Here is a 14,171-nt window from a genome sequence, read left to right as displayed (position 1 = left end):
TAAGGCCGGCACAGAGCGAAAGGTACGTGGTTTCCTTTAAATTTGTTGAATGTGTTTCAAATAAAGAACGCAGCACTAGTAAAAAACATAGATTAGTTATAATTGTAATAAGTCTAATCCATGTTTCACCTTACCATTTTCTTCTTCGACTTGAGAATGTTGGATCGGTACTCGTAGTATTACGATCCGTGACCTAGGTCACGGGTCGTCCCAAAAAAAGGCATCACAACCATGGATAACTTACATGATCCAATATTTTTCGTTGCCGCCATGTAAGAAGTTACAGCTAGGCCAATTAAATTTTCAACGAGCATTCTGATGTAGATCTGAGAGGGACCAAGAATCAACTGACTTTTGTTAATACCCAGCAATTTTGCATTTGGATCTTTGAGGTACCGCGTGTAAGTTAACCCTAAATTCGGTAGGCTCCTATACCAGTTTAAAAATGAATTCCACCCTTTAATAGAAAATCGTAGTAACAAACAAAATAGCTGAAATCAATATTTGACCACTCTGGCGTTTGCAAATATAACAACAGCAGGCAAGTATTCCTGGCTTAAACTTACCAAACGTTTTCGCTGTCCGAAAACAAAGTAGCATTTTTATCGACGACATACTAAGGAAAGCGTTTCTTCCTCACAACTTCATGCAAAACGTCGTCGAACAAGGTAAAAATTCTACCCCAACGTGTTTTTTTTTTAAATCGTATGTGCCAAATCCTGTTTTCTCCAGTGAGGGTTTCACACCGCTGGAAAAAAATTGTTTAAGCGGCACACGTGATATATCTCGCCTCGGTAGGTCTTCGTCTTTTCTTCTCGCAGCCTCTTTTTTGCTTTGTCCTTTTTTTTCTTCTTCTTCGGTTTTTCTCATCTTCTCCTGCGCCATTAACTTGTTCCTCTTCCTCTCGTAATTTGCTGTCTCTTCCTTGACGTCTTCCTCGTCTTCTCTTCCGTTTCCGTCATTTTCGGGTCCTTGTCCTCTTTTTCTTTCGTCAACTGTACCTGCCTTCAGTAGGCGTTCTTTTTTTCTTCTCTTTCTTCTTCTGGTTCTTCCTCGTCTTTCTCCTAAGGTTTCTTCCTAAGTTTTCTCGGGAGGTCTTCGTCTTTTTTTATCGCATCCTTCTTCTGACTCGTCTTTTTTTTTTTGCTCCTTTTTTGGCTTGTCTCGTCTTCTCCTGCTTCCTCAGCTTTTTCTGATTCGTCTTTTTTTGTCATGGTCCTTCTTCCTTGGCTTTTTTTTCGTCTTCTCTTGTTCTCTGCTTCTTCCTTGCCTTCTTCCTCAACTTCTCTATCGTCCTCGATCTTTTCGCGTCCTTGTTTTCTTCTTCTTTCCTCCACTGTACCTGTCTTCAGTAGAGTTCTAAGTATTTTCGGGAATCTGTCATCTGGGCCCTCCTTTCTTGTAAAACCAACAATGTATGGTCGTCTTTTCATCTTCCCCTTTCTGTGATCTGGTGTCAGATCTGGTCGTCTTTTCGTTCTATTCTTTAAGGCAATCTTTACCCTGGTGGGCACTTCTTTCTCGTCAAACCGACGATCTTGGGTCGTCTTTTCGTCCTCGCCTTTCGACCATCTAGTCTCATATCTGTTCGTATTTTCTTCCCCTTCTTTTCGGGAATATGGACCCAGGTAGGCCCTCCTTTTTCGTTAAACCAACGATGTAGGGTCATCGTCATCTTTTTCTGGTGAAACCTAGAGTTTAAACCCTGTTTAGCGAGATGGTCTTTGATCTGCATCTTGTATAGTAAATACAGAGAAATTACGATACTGACCAAACTCTTATCCTTTGATTCATTTCTAAAAGTTTATGGGTCCAGGCCAACGCATAACTCACTAGTTTATAGTTTTAAGATGGAATCCTTAAGTTCAAGAGAAGGAAGCGTGACGATTGTTAAATTCAATGGAAAGAATTCAATATCTGGATATACAATCTATTTATTCGACTTATAGAACACGTTCTTGTTTTCATTGTGGATGGCACTAGTACCCGACCTGGAGGAGTAATAAAAAACGAGAAATATAAAATCGAACTACGCTTAAGCCCTCAAAAATACTCCTTTTGCAGATCTTGAGAGACAATGTCGTCACCATTAGGTCCACAATAAACAAATGAGAGAAAGATGATAACTCGCCGATTAATTATTTGTTTAAAAACTGCATGGGAGAGAAGCAGAGTTATCTTTTAACGTGATAGGCGTCACATTTCATTTGGAGTAACCGTGACTGCCCAACATCGAAAGAATCCTATCTAAAGGCGACATGCACTTCAACAGCAATTCTTGAAAGTAAGGTTTGACTCCGAAGATGGCGTAAGAACTCAGGTGGAGAAAGCAAAACCCCTGCCCAAAGAACGGAACGACGCCGTTTGCGCAACCGACAAAACAAGCACTGTCAACAAGATTCTCACTTCTCTCTCCGATTTTGTCGGCTTTTTTACTTCTTGGTAAAGTACGGCAATCACAGAAAAAACCCTAGCAAATCTCACCACCAGGATAAGCAGCGAAGAGGAACAAAATAGACGACGCCTCAACGACGACGGAAAGAGCTCAGATAACAACGCTTTCTTCCGTGGGCCTTCCAACTCGTCTTTCACACGTCCACGGTCTTCCTTTTCCGATTCTTTTCAGCAAAACAGCTCATACCCCGATCACAGCGTTCACCGATGCGCCTCCCGTTTCAAATCAAGACCGTATTCGCACCAGTCCGGCAGGGGAGGCAGGAAAGGATTCGGCAACCGAGGTTCAGGAAACCGAAAAATCTGATTCTCTTCATCAAACCGAGGAAATCCCAGAAAAGATGGAAAGTGCCAGAAATGCGTGGACTACGGCCATTGGGAGAAGGAATGCCGCATCAAAGCATCGGACGAAACATAAGAAAATATCGCTCTACAAGAATATGGCCAAAGTGCCATTTTCATTCAACTCAACAAGACACAATCGGTTAGACTGATACTCTGAACAACTGTATAACTTACTTAAACAATTAATGGCCCACACTGCTTGTCTCTCTTCTCAAGCTAAGCTACAACCCGACTCATTTGTGGACCCAGGGACTACTCAGCATATGTACAGTATCCTGCACGGAAACTGGGACAGCCGCTAGGTGGTTTTTACGAGTATCCTGTGTAAAATCCCTAGCGGCTGTCCCAGTTTCCCTGCAGGATACTGTACTATCAACGTTCGCTGTTCTTTTCATTTCAACAAAATTTTAATCCCTTCGTCCGGGACTGAGGAGGATAAATGGAATCGGCAAAAGTCACGTCGAAATTCTGTGAACAGGAAACATCAACATCATAGCGTCAGTAAATAACATTGACCAGAGCATTATCTTCAGTGACGCAATTTTTGTTCACAACCTGGGAATTAATCTTGTCTGCCGGATCAATAACGGTAAAAGTAGGGGAAATATGCTTCGTCAATACAAACGTTAACGTCCTCCGAGACGGTATCCTGCAACTTGTCGGCACACGCGCTGGCGCAACCCTTAACCGCCTTGATACAAAGGCTCCCTATCAATCAAAGAACTTCCCTAAATTCTTTTCCTTCTCTTCTTGACCCATCGCCCAGCTTATTCCAAGAGTGGCACCGCCGTCTCGGGCACCTAAACTATCAAACTATTATTTGAATGGTGAACACCAGAGCATTCATTGGCCTAAACCTAACGGATGGGACACTACCTCCCGCCGAAGACACGGATGATTTTCTTCTGGAAAATTCTTATTCTTCTGCATTGTTAAAATAGCAAGACATTTCTTGATTCGGCAGAGAAATATCTTGATCACTTTATTTTTTTAAATGAGCATATTGAGACAAGAGATTATGTTGACTAGTTAATTTCTTCACGTTCGAATCCGTAGCAATTTTTAAAATTCTAATATGGTTATACAATTCATTTTTGGTCTTTGGCAGCGCAAATAAAGGGATACGCTTAATAACGGCAAGTAAATGTGGGCTTGTACTTCAAGGACTATGTTCTACAAATTAAAATAAATATTAAAGTCGATTGCCAAAAACGAAATGAAAGATTGAAAAAATACATCATCAAAATCACTGTCTTGATATTCTTCGTCTGATTCCACATATTCCACAAAACCTTCTTCTACAGGGCAAGTAGGTGAATCTAAAATATGCCGATCAATTACACAGTTAGGTTTCTTCATATAATTCGTAATGTTCTTCTACCTTTTGTTGATTGTGTACAAGCTGTTTCCATGGTAAGGCACGTGCTTTCTGTTTTAGACCTTTCACTTTTCAGCAGAAGCTCAATTTCCTATTAAATCAAAGAACTGTTATTTTGTTAAATTGTATAAATATAAGAAATGTTTGATACCATTTGCGTAACGGTGGTTACAATATTGTGTTCTTTATCTTTAGTGTGATGATTATTTTTAAATAGATGCTTTGTAGAGCTTTTCTACCTCATCCGTAGCTAAATTTTCATTAATTTTCTTTTTTTGTATTTTGAGATAGGCTTACGCGCCTATCCATTATTGATGTTTGGAGCACTTAAAGTATTGATGAAAGTAAATTTTTTGATATTTTTAATTGACTTGTTAGACTACTGAATGGTGTCCTGCATGTCACAGTATTTTGTAAGAAAATTTTGTTCTTTTCAGTTTACATCTGGTGAACCAAAAGGAATTGCTTCCGCAACCTCTATTTTATGAGACCACGCTCAAAGGAAATGTGAATGAAGCCATTCAAATGGTGGACAGGTTGATTTCAGTGAATAAGACTCAGCTTGCTATCAGGTAACTTTTCATTATTCTTTTTATCTCGCATTATCCTGAATATTGTCTGTCATTTTCTTGAACTTGTTATTGTCACTTTACTGAAATGGTACTTTTTACTTTGTGTTTAGGTGGCCTCAAGAGGGTTGCACGGGATTGCACAATGTGATTTATACAATGTCTACGAATATTGAATCAGGATTCAGATCTGCCTTTCCCTTAGAGATCTCTGGTAAATTGTGATGTATTTTTGGTAAACTGAAAAATTTGAAATTTAAGTTTCCACGATATCATTCCAGATGACATCAATGCACTAAAAGATGCCAGGGCTAAACTTCTAAAGTAATTTCCGTAACCAAATCTTGAAGAAATTATGGAATGGGAAGCATTATCTGCATCAGCAGGTAAAGTCCCAGCCTGTCGTAAAAGTCTGTTTAGAAAAGATGACATTCAAAACGACGAAAACAAATCACCTTTTCAAGGGAGTTACTCTGGGAATAAAAACGCACCATCAGCAAACAGACTGAGAAATATGATAAAGGAATACTGTGTCTATTTTGTTTTCTTAACATCAGTTGAACTTAAATATTTCATTTCATCAGGAATTAAACGACCTGAAAATGAAAGTAAGGAAATTAGAAGATGATTTGTCTTTAGCGAACAAAAACTTGGCTAAAAAAGAAGATTAAATCATGAAACTTGAGGACAAAGTGAAGAGTTTGCGGTCGCTTTGTGAAGCTCCATGAGAGTTAACTGAACGTAAGTATATATAAGCTTATGTAAATTCTTTGTAACGAACTTCAATTATATGATTTTTTGATTTTGTCTTTCAGACATGCCAGAGAATCTCACTAACTTTAGATATTCTTAAAGTTTTTAAGAATAAACCCCCGCTTATTTTCAGCGTTTCAATTTCTAACTTAGGGAGCCAAACAGCAGATCTACCACGACAAAAAAGGCTAATTGCGAAACAATGGTAGGCTACACTTTATTACAATTTATAATTTTTGTTTAAGTAATTGTATTGATTTTAAAGGTTCCTCTCGATGGAATTTGATGGTTTGATATAATTCTTTACGTGATGCTTATATATATGGAAGAGGTGGCAATTCATCAGTTGAGGCCATAAATGCGTATGCCGTAAGTTTGTCAGGCACACGTTGCCCCTCTATCTCCAACAGCGTGCCTAAAACGAAATTTCCCGTTGATCTCAAAACTGCAATTCAAAGCAAGGTTTTTCTTTTGCTACGAAACAAATTGCGTTCTATATGTTAGTTCATTAATTCGCGATTTAGATTTCATAACTTCTCGCTGGACGGCATGGCATCAGGGAGACAAATCATAGACTCCAGAGAGTAAAAGTGACAATCAAGTCGAGGCTCAACGTGCTCACATTTCTACAAAAAAAACCGGAAAAAGGTGGCTGCTGTTGTTGGGGACGTCAGCACTGAAATTTTAGATGCAGTTTTAATGGATATACCTTCAGAATCTGGCCAAGGACGAAGACGAAGAGGTCGACGATGAGAACGATGATTTCTATTATTTCACTTTGCTCTATTATATTATTCTGGAATGGCCGGTGTCCTCTTTAGCTCTTTTGGAGTCATTGCCAGAGTGGTAGTCGTTTCTTTTACTTCAAAGTCATGTCTATGTTGGCTCTCTCTAATGAGATTCTTCTCAAAATCTTTATACACTTGAACAGTAGTCAACTGTTTACTCTGATGCATTCCTGTCGTCGTTAAATTTAATGTTTACGTTATGATAACAGATTATGGAAACAAAAGTTTATAGAACGGCAAGTGTTTGAGTGTCATTTGTGTCTGATTTTTTCTTATACTTATTATATGCTGGCTATGGTCCTTCGACCTGATGGGTAGCCATTGTCAAGCGTAGATGCGTAGAGACGCCAGTCTACTAGTATTATCGAGTATATTCCCTTAATTTATCTACGGTTACATCCTGCATCGTCTTCCTGAACCACTTTTGAAAAAGTAAGTTTAAATAAAAAGAATTTTTGGTGCCATGTGACTAATATAAGTTTAAATTGCAGCAACACCCACAACGTTTCATCGCGTTTTTGCATAGAAAGTCCTCCTAACGAACCACAAATTTATTATTATCATTGCAGTGGCAAACGCTAATGCATTAACAAATTTGGGAGCAGCAATCTCCACAATTCACCAGAAATCAATTGATTTACTGGAGAGAAACGATATTAAAGGGTGCTGGGCACTATTGGGTCAATTATTCCCAAGACGATTCTTCTACCGTCTGAAACTTACTCCTCCTTACTCCGGAGGCAATGGCAAGCCGAAGTTCTCGGCAAAACGGCAACTTGGAGGTGAGCACGCTCACCGACCCTTGGCTTTCAACTCTGACCATCTCACCCCGGAAGCAAGGGAAAAGCTCTGCGAATTAGAAGAGGAGCAAAAACTGCAAGACACGTTGTGCAAAGAAGCAGCAGCAAATCAGGTGATGAATTTGTGGCTCGCTACCGCTCTATTGGCAACTACTTGGCCGACAATAAACGCGAGGCCGGAGCAATCTTCCTGAATCATTTAACTGATTTAGGCGCGGTGGTCATGAATGGCCCCATGATCACCGCAGGCCCAAATCTCGAACATTACATCACGGAACTAGATCTGGGAAGATGGGGACACTACAACGTGCATAATGCACGTAGTAGTGTCGAAAAACATCTCGGCAGCAGAAACTTCAAGTTACTGGAGTATGGAGAACCGGGACGATACCGCTGCAATCTGCAGTTTCCCAAATATAGAGAAGGTAAGAAATTGTTTGAAAATTAAAAACAAATTTCATCTAATTTTTTTTAAACATTTTAGATAAGACAGAAGTCGAAATACTGGCAGAGAAGAAACAGGAAGCGATAATTGACTATATTATACGTACATACTTTATAGTGGCGATTTTTATGATGCACTTTCAACAGTGGAGATCATTTGGTGTTGAAGTAGAGATAGAAACTGGCGTATAAAGTTGGCTTACACTATTTACTAAATATTGTTGCTTTGCTGTGTTTTTCCCTAGAGTTGCGAGAGAAAAAGATCGAGGTTATTGAGAAGGTTATTTTTGCTTTTATTTTTATTTTATGGCAGCACTCTGCACCATCTCGTAAGGTACTGTAGCAGTGTGGTACTTCGGTGTAATACTACCCACTATTGGGTAAGTGTGTATGTGTTTTTGGTCCAACAAGTTTATTGAGCTCTCTTTTTTTCTTTATTATTTAGTTTCAATTATTATTTAGTTCCACAATGGATCGTAGCAGAAATCGAGAAAAGACAATTGCAGATAGCATTGCCCGTTCCGCGAGCCGTGGCATTGAACATCAGCCACCAGGAGCAGCAGCCGCTCCTCAAGCTGGGCGTGGCATTGAACATCAGCCACCAGGAGCAGCAGCCGCTCCTCCAGCCGGGCGTGGCATTCCACATCAGCCACTAGGAGCAATTATATGCTGGCTATGGTCCTTCGACCTGATGGGTAGCCATTGTCAAGCGTAGATGCGTAGAGACGCCAGTCTACTAGTATTATCGAGTATATTCCCTTAATTTATCTACGGTTACATCCTGCATCGTCTTCCTGAACCACTTTTGAAAAAGTAAGTTTAAATAAAAAGAATTTTTGGTGCCATGTGACTAATATAAGTTTAAATTGCAGCAACACCCACAACGTTTCATCGCGTTTTTGCATAGAAAGTCCTCCTAACGAACCACAAATTTATTATTATCATTGCAGTGGCAAACGCTAATGCATTAACAAATTTGGGAGCAGCAATCTCCACAATTCACCAGAAATCAATTGATTTACTGGAGAGAAACGATATTAAAGGGTGCTGGGCACTATTGGGTCAATTATTCCCAAGACGATTCTTCTACCGTCTGAAACTTACTCCTCCTTACTCCGGAGGCAATGGCAAGCCGAAGTTCTCGGCAAAACGGCAACTTGGAGGTGAGCACGCTCACCGACCCTTGGCTTTCAACTCTGACCATCTCACCCCGGAAGCAAGGGAAAAGCTCTGCGAATTAGAAGAGGAGCAAAAACTGCAAGACACGTTGTGCAAAGAAGCAGCAGCAAATCAGGTGATGAATTTGTGGCTCGCTACCGCTCTATTGGCAACTACTTGGCCGACAATAAACGCGAGGCCGGAGCAATCTTCCTGAATCATTTAACTGATTTAGGCGCGGTGGTCATGAATGGCCCCATGATCACCGCAGGCCCAAATCTCGAACATTACATCACGGAACTAGATCTGGGAAGATGGGGACACTACAACGTGCATAATGCACGTAGTAGTGTCGAAAAACATCTCGGCAGCAGAAACTTCAAGTTACTGGAGTATGGAGAACCGGGACGATACCGCTGCAATCTGCAGTTTCCCAAATATAGAGAAGGTAAGAAATTGTTTGAAAATTAAAAACAAATTTCATCTAATTTTTTTTAAACATTTTAGATAAGACAGAAGTCGAAATACTGGCAGAGAAGAAACAGGAAGCGATAATTGACTATATTATACGTACATACTTTATAGTGGCGATTTTTATGATGCACTTTCAACAGTGGAGATCATTTGGTGTTGAAGTAGAGATAGAAACTGGCGTATAAAGTTGGCTTGCACTATTTACTAAATATTGTTGCTTTGCTGTGTTTTTCCCTAGAGTTGCGAGAGAAAAAGATCGAGGTTATTGAGAAGGTTATTTTTGCTTTTATTTTTATTTTATGGCAGCACTCTGCACCATCTCGTAAGGTACTGTAGCAGTGTGGTACTTCGGTGTAATACTACCCACTATTGGGTAAGTGTGTATGTGTTTTTGGTCCAACAAGTTTATTGAGCTCTCTTTTTTTCTTTATTATTTAGTTTCAATTATTATTTAGTTCCACAATGGATCGTAGCAGAAATCGAGAAAAGACAATTGCAGATAGCATTGCCCGTTCCGCGAGCCGTGGCATTGAACATCAGCCACCAGGAGCAGCAGCCGCTCCTCAAGCTGGGCGTGGCATTGAACATCAGCCACCAGGAGCAGCAGCCGCTCCTCCAGCCGGGCGTGGCATTCCACATCAGCCACTAGGAGCAATTATATGCTGGCTATGGTCCTTCGACCATATTTGGGTAGCCATTGTCAAGCGTAGATGCGTAGAGACGCCAGTCTACTAGTATTATCGAGTATATTCCCTTAATTTATCTACGGTTACATCCTGCATCGTCTTCCTGAACCACTTTTGAAAAAGTAAGTTTAAATAAAAAGAATTTTTGGTGCCATGTGACTAATATAAGTTTAAATTGCAGCAACACCCACAACGTTTCATCGCGTTTTTGCATAGAAAGTCCTCCTAACGAACCACAAATTTATTATTATCATTGCAGTGGCAAACGCTAATGCATTAACAAATTTGGGAGCAGCAATCTCCACAATTCACCAGAAATCAATTGATTTACTGGAGAGAAACGATATTAAAGGGTGCTGGGCACTATTGGGTCAATTATTCCCAAGACGATTCTTCTACCGTCTGAAACTTACTCCTCCTTACTCCGGAGGCAATGGCAAGCCGAAGTTCTCGGCAAAACGGCAACTTGGAGGTGAGCACGCTCACCGACCCTTGGCTTTCAACTCTGACCATCTCACCCCGGAAGCAAGGGAAAAGCTCTGCGAATTAGAAGAGGAGCAAAAACTGCAAGACACGTTGTGCAAAGAAGCAGCAGAAAATCAGGTGATGAATTTGTGGCTCGCTACCGCTCTATTGGCAACTACTTGGCCGACAATAAACGCGAGGCCGGAGCAATCTTCCTGAATCATTTAACTGATTTAGGCGCGGTGGTCATGAATGGCCCCATGATCACCGCAGGCCCAAATCTCGAACATTACATCACGGAACTAGATCTGGGAAGATGGGGACACTACAACGTGCATAATGCACGTAGTAGTGTCGAAAAACATCTCGGCAGCAGAAACTTCAAGTTACTGGAGTATGGAGAACCGGGACGATACCGCTGCAATCTGCAGTTTCCCAAATATAGAGAAGGTAAGAAATTGTTTGAAAATTAAAAACAAATTTCATCTAATTTTTTTTAAACATTTTAGATAAGACAGAAGTCGAAATACTGGCAGAGAAGAAACAGGAAGCGATAATTGACTATATTATACGTACATACTTTATAGTGGCGATTTTTATGATGCACTTTCAACAGTGGAGATCATTTGGTGTTGAAGTAGAGATAGAAACTGGCGTATAAAGTTGGCTTACACTATTTACTAAATATTGTTGCTTTGCTGTGTTTTTCCCTAGAGTTGCGAGAGAAAAAGATCGAGGTTATTGAGAAGGTTATTTTTGCTTTTATTTTTATTTTATGGCAGCACTCTGCACCATCTCGTAAGGTACTGTAGCAGTGTGGTAATTCGGTGTAATACTACCCACTATTGGGTAAGTGTGTATGTGTTTTTGGTCCAACAAGTTTATTGAGCTCTCTTTTTTTCTTTATTATTTAGTTTCAATTATTATTTAGTTCCACAATGGATCGTAGCAGAAATCGAGAAAAGACAATTGCAGATAGCATTGCCCGTTCCGCGAGCCGTGGCATTGAACATCAGCCACCAGGAGCAGCAGCCGCTCCTCAAGCTGGGCGTGGCATTGAACATCAGCCACCAGGAGCAGCAGCCGCTCCTCCAGCCGGGCGTGGCATTCCACATCAGCCACTAGGAGCAATTATATGCTGGCTATGGTCCTTCGACCTGATGGGTAGCCATTGTCAAGCGTAGATGCGTAGAGACGCCAGTCTACTAGTATTATCGAGTATATTCCCTTAATTTATCTACGGTTACATCCTGCATCGTCTTCCTGAACCACTTTTGAAAAAGTAAGTTTAAATAAAAAGAATTTTTGGTGCCATGTGACTAATATAAGTTTAAATTGCAGCAACACCCACAACGTTTCATCGCGTTTTTGCATAGAAAGTCCTCCTAACGAACCACAAATTTATTATTATCATTGCAGTGGCAAACGCTAATGCATTAACAAATTTGGGAGCAGCAATCTCCACAATTCACCAGAAATCAATTGATTTACTGGAGAGAAACGATATTAAAGGGTGCTGGGCACTATTGGGTCAATTATTCCCAAGACGATTCTTCTACCGTCTGAAACTTACTCCTCCTTACTCCGGAGGCAATGGCAAGCCGAAGTTCTCGGCAAAACGGCAACTTGGAGGTGAGCACGCTCACCGACCCTTGGCTTTCAACTCTGACCATCTCACCCCGGAAGCAAGGGAAAAGCTCTGCGAATTAGAAGAGGAGCAAAAACTGCAAGACACGTTGTGCAAAGAAGCAGCAGAAAATCAGGTGATGAATTTGTGGCTCGCTACCGCTCTATTGGCAACTACTTGGCCGACAATAAACGCGAGGCCGGAGCAATCTTCCTGAATCATTTAACTGATTTAGGCGCGGTGGTCATGAATGGCCCCATGATCACCGCAGGCCCAAATCTCGAACATTACATCACGGAACTAGATCTGGGAAGATGGGGACACTACAACGTGCATAATGCACGTAGTAGTGTCGAAAAACATCTCGGCAGCAGAAACTTCAAGTTACTGGAGTATGGAGAACCGGGACGATACCGCTGCAATCTGCAGTTTCCCAAATATAGAGAAGGTAAGAAATTGTTTGAAAATTAAAAACAAATTTCATCTAATTTTTTTTAAACATTTTAGATAAGACAGAAGTCGAAATACTGGCAGAGAAGAAACAGGAAGAGATAATTGACTATATTATACGTACATACTTTATAGTGGCGATTTTTATGATGCACTTTCAACAGTGGAGATCATTTGGTGTTGAAGTAGAGATAGAAACTGGCGTATAAAGTTGGCTTGCACTATTTACTAAATATTGTTGCTTTGCTGTGTTTTTCCCTAGAGTTGCGAGAGAAAAAGATCGAGGTTATTGAGAAGGTTATTTTTGCTTTTATTTTTATTTTATGGCAGCACTCTGCACCATCTCGTAAGGTACTGTAGCAGTGTGGTACTTCGGTGTAATACTACCCACTATTGGGTAAGTGTGTATGTGTTTTTGGTCCAACAAGTTTATTGAGCTCTCTTTTTTTCTTTATTATTTAGTTTCAATTATTATTTAGTTCCACAATGGATCGTAGCAGAAATCGAGAAAAGACAATTGCAGATAGCATTGCCCGTTCCGCGAGCCGTGGCATTGAACATCAGCCACCAGGAGCAGCAGCCGCTCCTCAAGCTGGGCGTGGCATTGAACATCAGCCACCAGGAGCAGCAGCCGCTCCTCCAGCCGGGCGTGGCATTCCACATCAGCCACTAGGAGCAGCAGCCGCTCCTCAAGCCGGGCGTGGCATTGAACATCAGCCGCTCCTCCAGCCGGGCGTGGCATTCCACATCAGCCACCAGGAGCAGCAGCCGCTCCTCCAGCCGGGCGTGGCATTCCACATCAGCCACCAGGAGCAGCAGCCGCTCCTCCAGCCGGGCGTGGCATTCCACATCAGCCACCAGGAGCAGCAGCCGCTCCTCAAGCCGGGCGTGGCATTCCACATCAGCCACCAGGAGCAGCAGCCGCTCCTCCAGCCGGGCGTGGCATTCCACATCAGCCACCAGGAGCAGCAGCCGCTCCTCCAGCCGGGCGTGGCATTCCACATCAGCCACCAGGAGCAGCAGCCGCTCCTCCAGCCGGGCGTGGCATTCCACATCAGCCACCAGAAGCAGAGGCCGCTCCTCAAGCCGGGCCTGGCATTCAACATCAGCCACCGGCAGTAGCTGCTGCCATTCTGCCTGTGCGCCGGGCCCCTCATATTCAGGCCCATATGAGGGTCCTTCATGACCTATTTGATTTTGTCACCGGAGTTCTAAGGTCGGGGGCGACCATTAGGACTTACGCAATGGTAGCGGGTTATGAGACAACATATGCCGAACAAGGTAGTTCATTTTTTAATTAATTTTTATATTATTATTTATTAATAATTTCTTTTTTTTTACAGGTGATGAATATGTGGCTCGCTACCGCTCTATTGGCAACTACGTGGCCGACAATAAACGCGATGCCGGAGCAATCTTCCTGAATCATTTAATTGATTTAGGCGCGGTGGTCATGAATGGCCCCATGATCACCGCAGGCCCAAATCTCGAACATTACATCATGGAAATAGATCTGGGAAGATGTGGACACTACAACGTGCATAATGCACGTAGTAGTGTCGAAAAACATCTCGGCAGCAGAAACTTCAAGTTACTGGAGTATGGAGAACCGGGACGATACCGCTGCAATCTGCAGTTTCCCAAATATGGAGAAGGTAAGAAATTGTTTGAAAATTAAAAACAAATTTCATCTAATTTTTTTAAAACATTTTAGATAAGAAAGAAGTTGAAATACTGGCAGAGAAGAAACAGGAAGCCAAAAATCTGTGGCATACATCCA

At 41.6% G+C, this 14,171-nt stretch overlaps 1 protein-coding gene across 1 annotated transcript; it reads left to right on the top strand.

The window, feature by feature from the left end:
* The first annotated feature begins 12,877 nt into the window (after positions 1-12,877).
* Positions 12,878-13,513, top strand: LOC124326929. The gene has a single exon (XM_046785645.1). It carries the CDS (start codon positions 12,878-12,880, stop codon positions 13,511-13,513), a length of 636 nt encoding a protein of 211 aa, XP_046641601.1.
* Positions 13,514-14,171: the final 658 nt, after the last annotated feature.

The sequence above is a fragment of the Daphnia pulicaria genome, chromosome 2 (assembly GCF_021234035.1).
Source record: "Daphnia pulicaria isolate SC F1-1A chromosome 2, SC_F0-13Bv2, whole genome shotgun sequence".
Classification (NCBI taxonomy): Eukaryota; Metazoa; Arthropoda; class Branchiopoda; order Diplostraca; family Daphniidae; genus Daphnia; species Daphnia pulicaria.
This window is presented reverse-complemented; position numbering and strand designations above follow the sequence as displayed.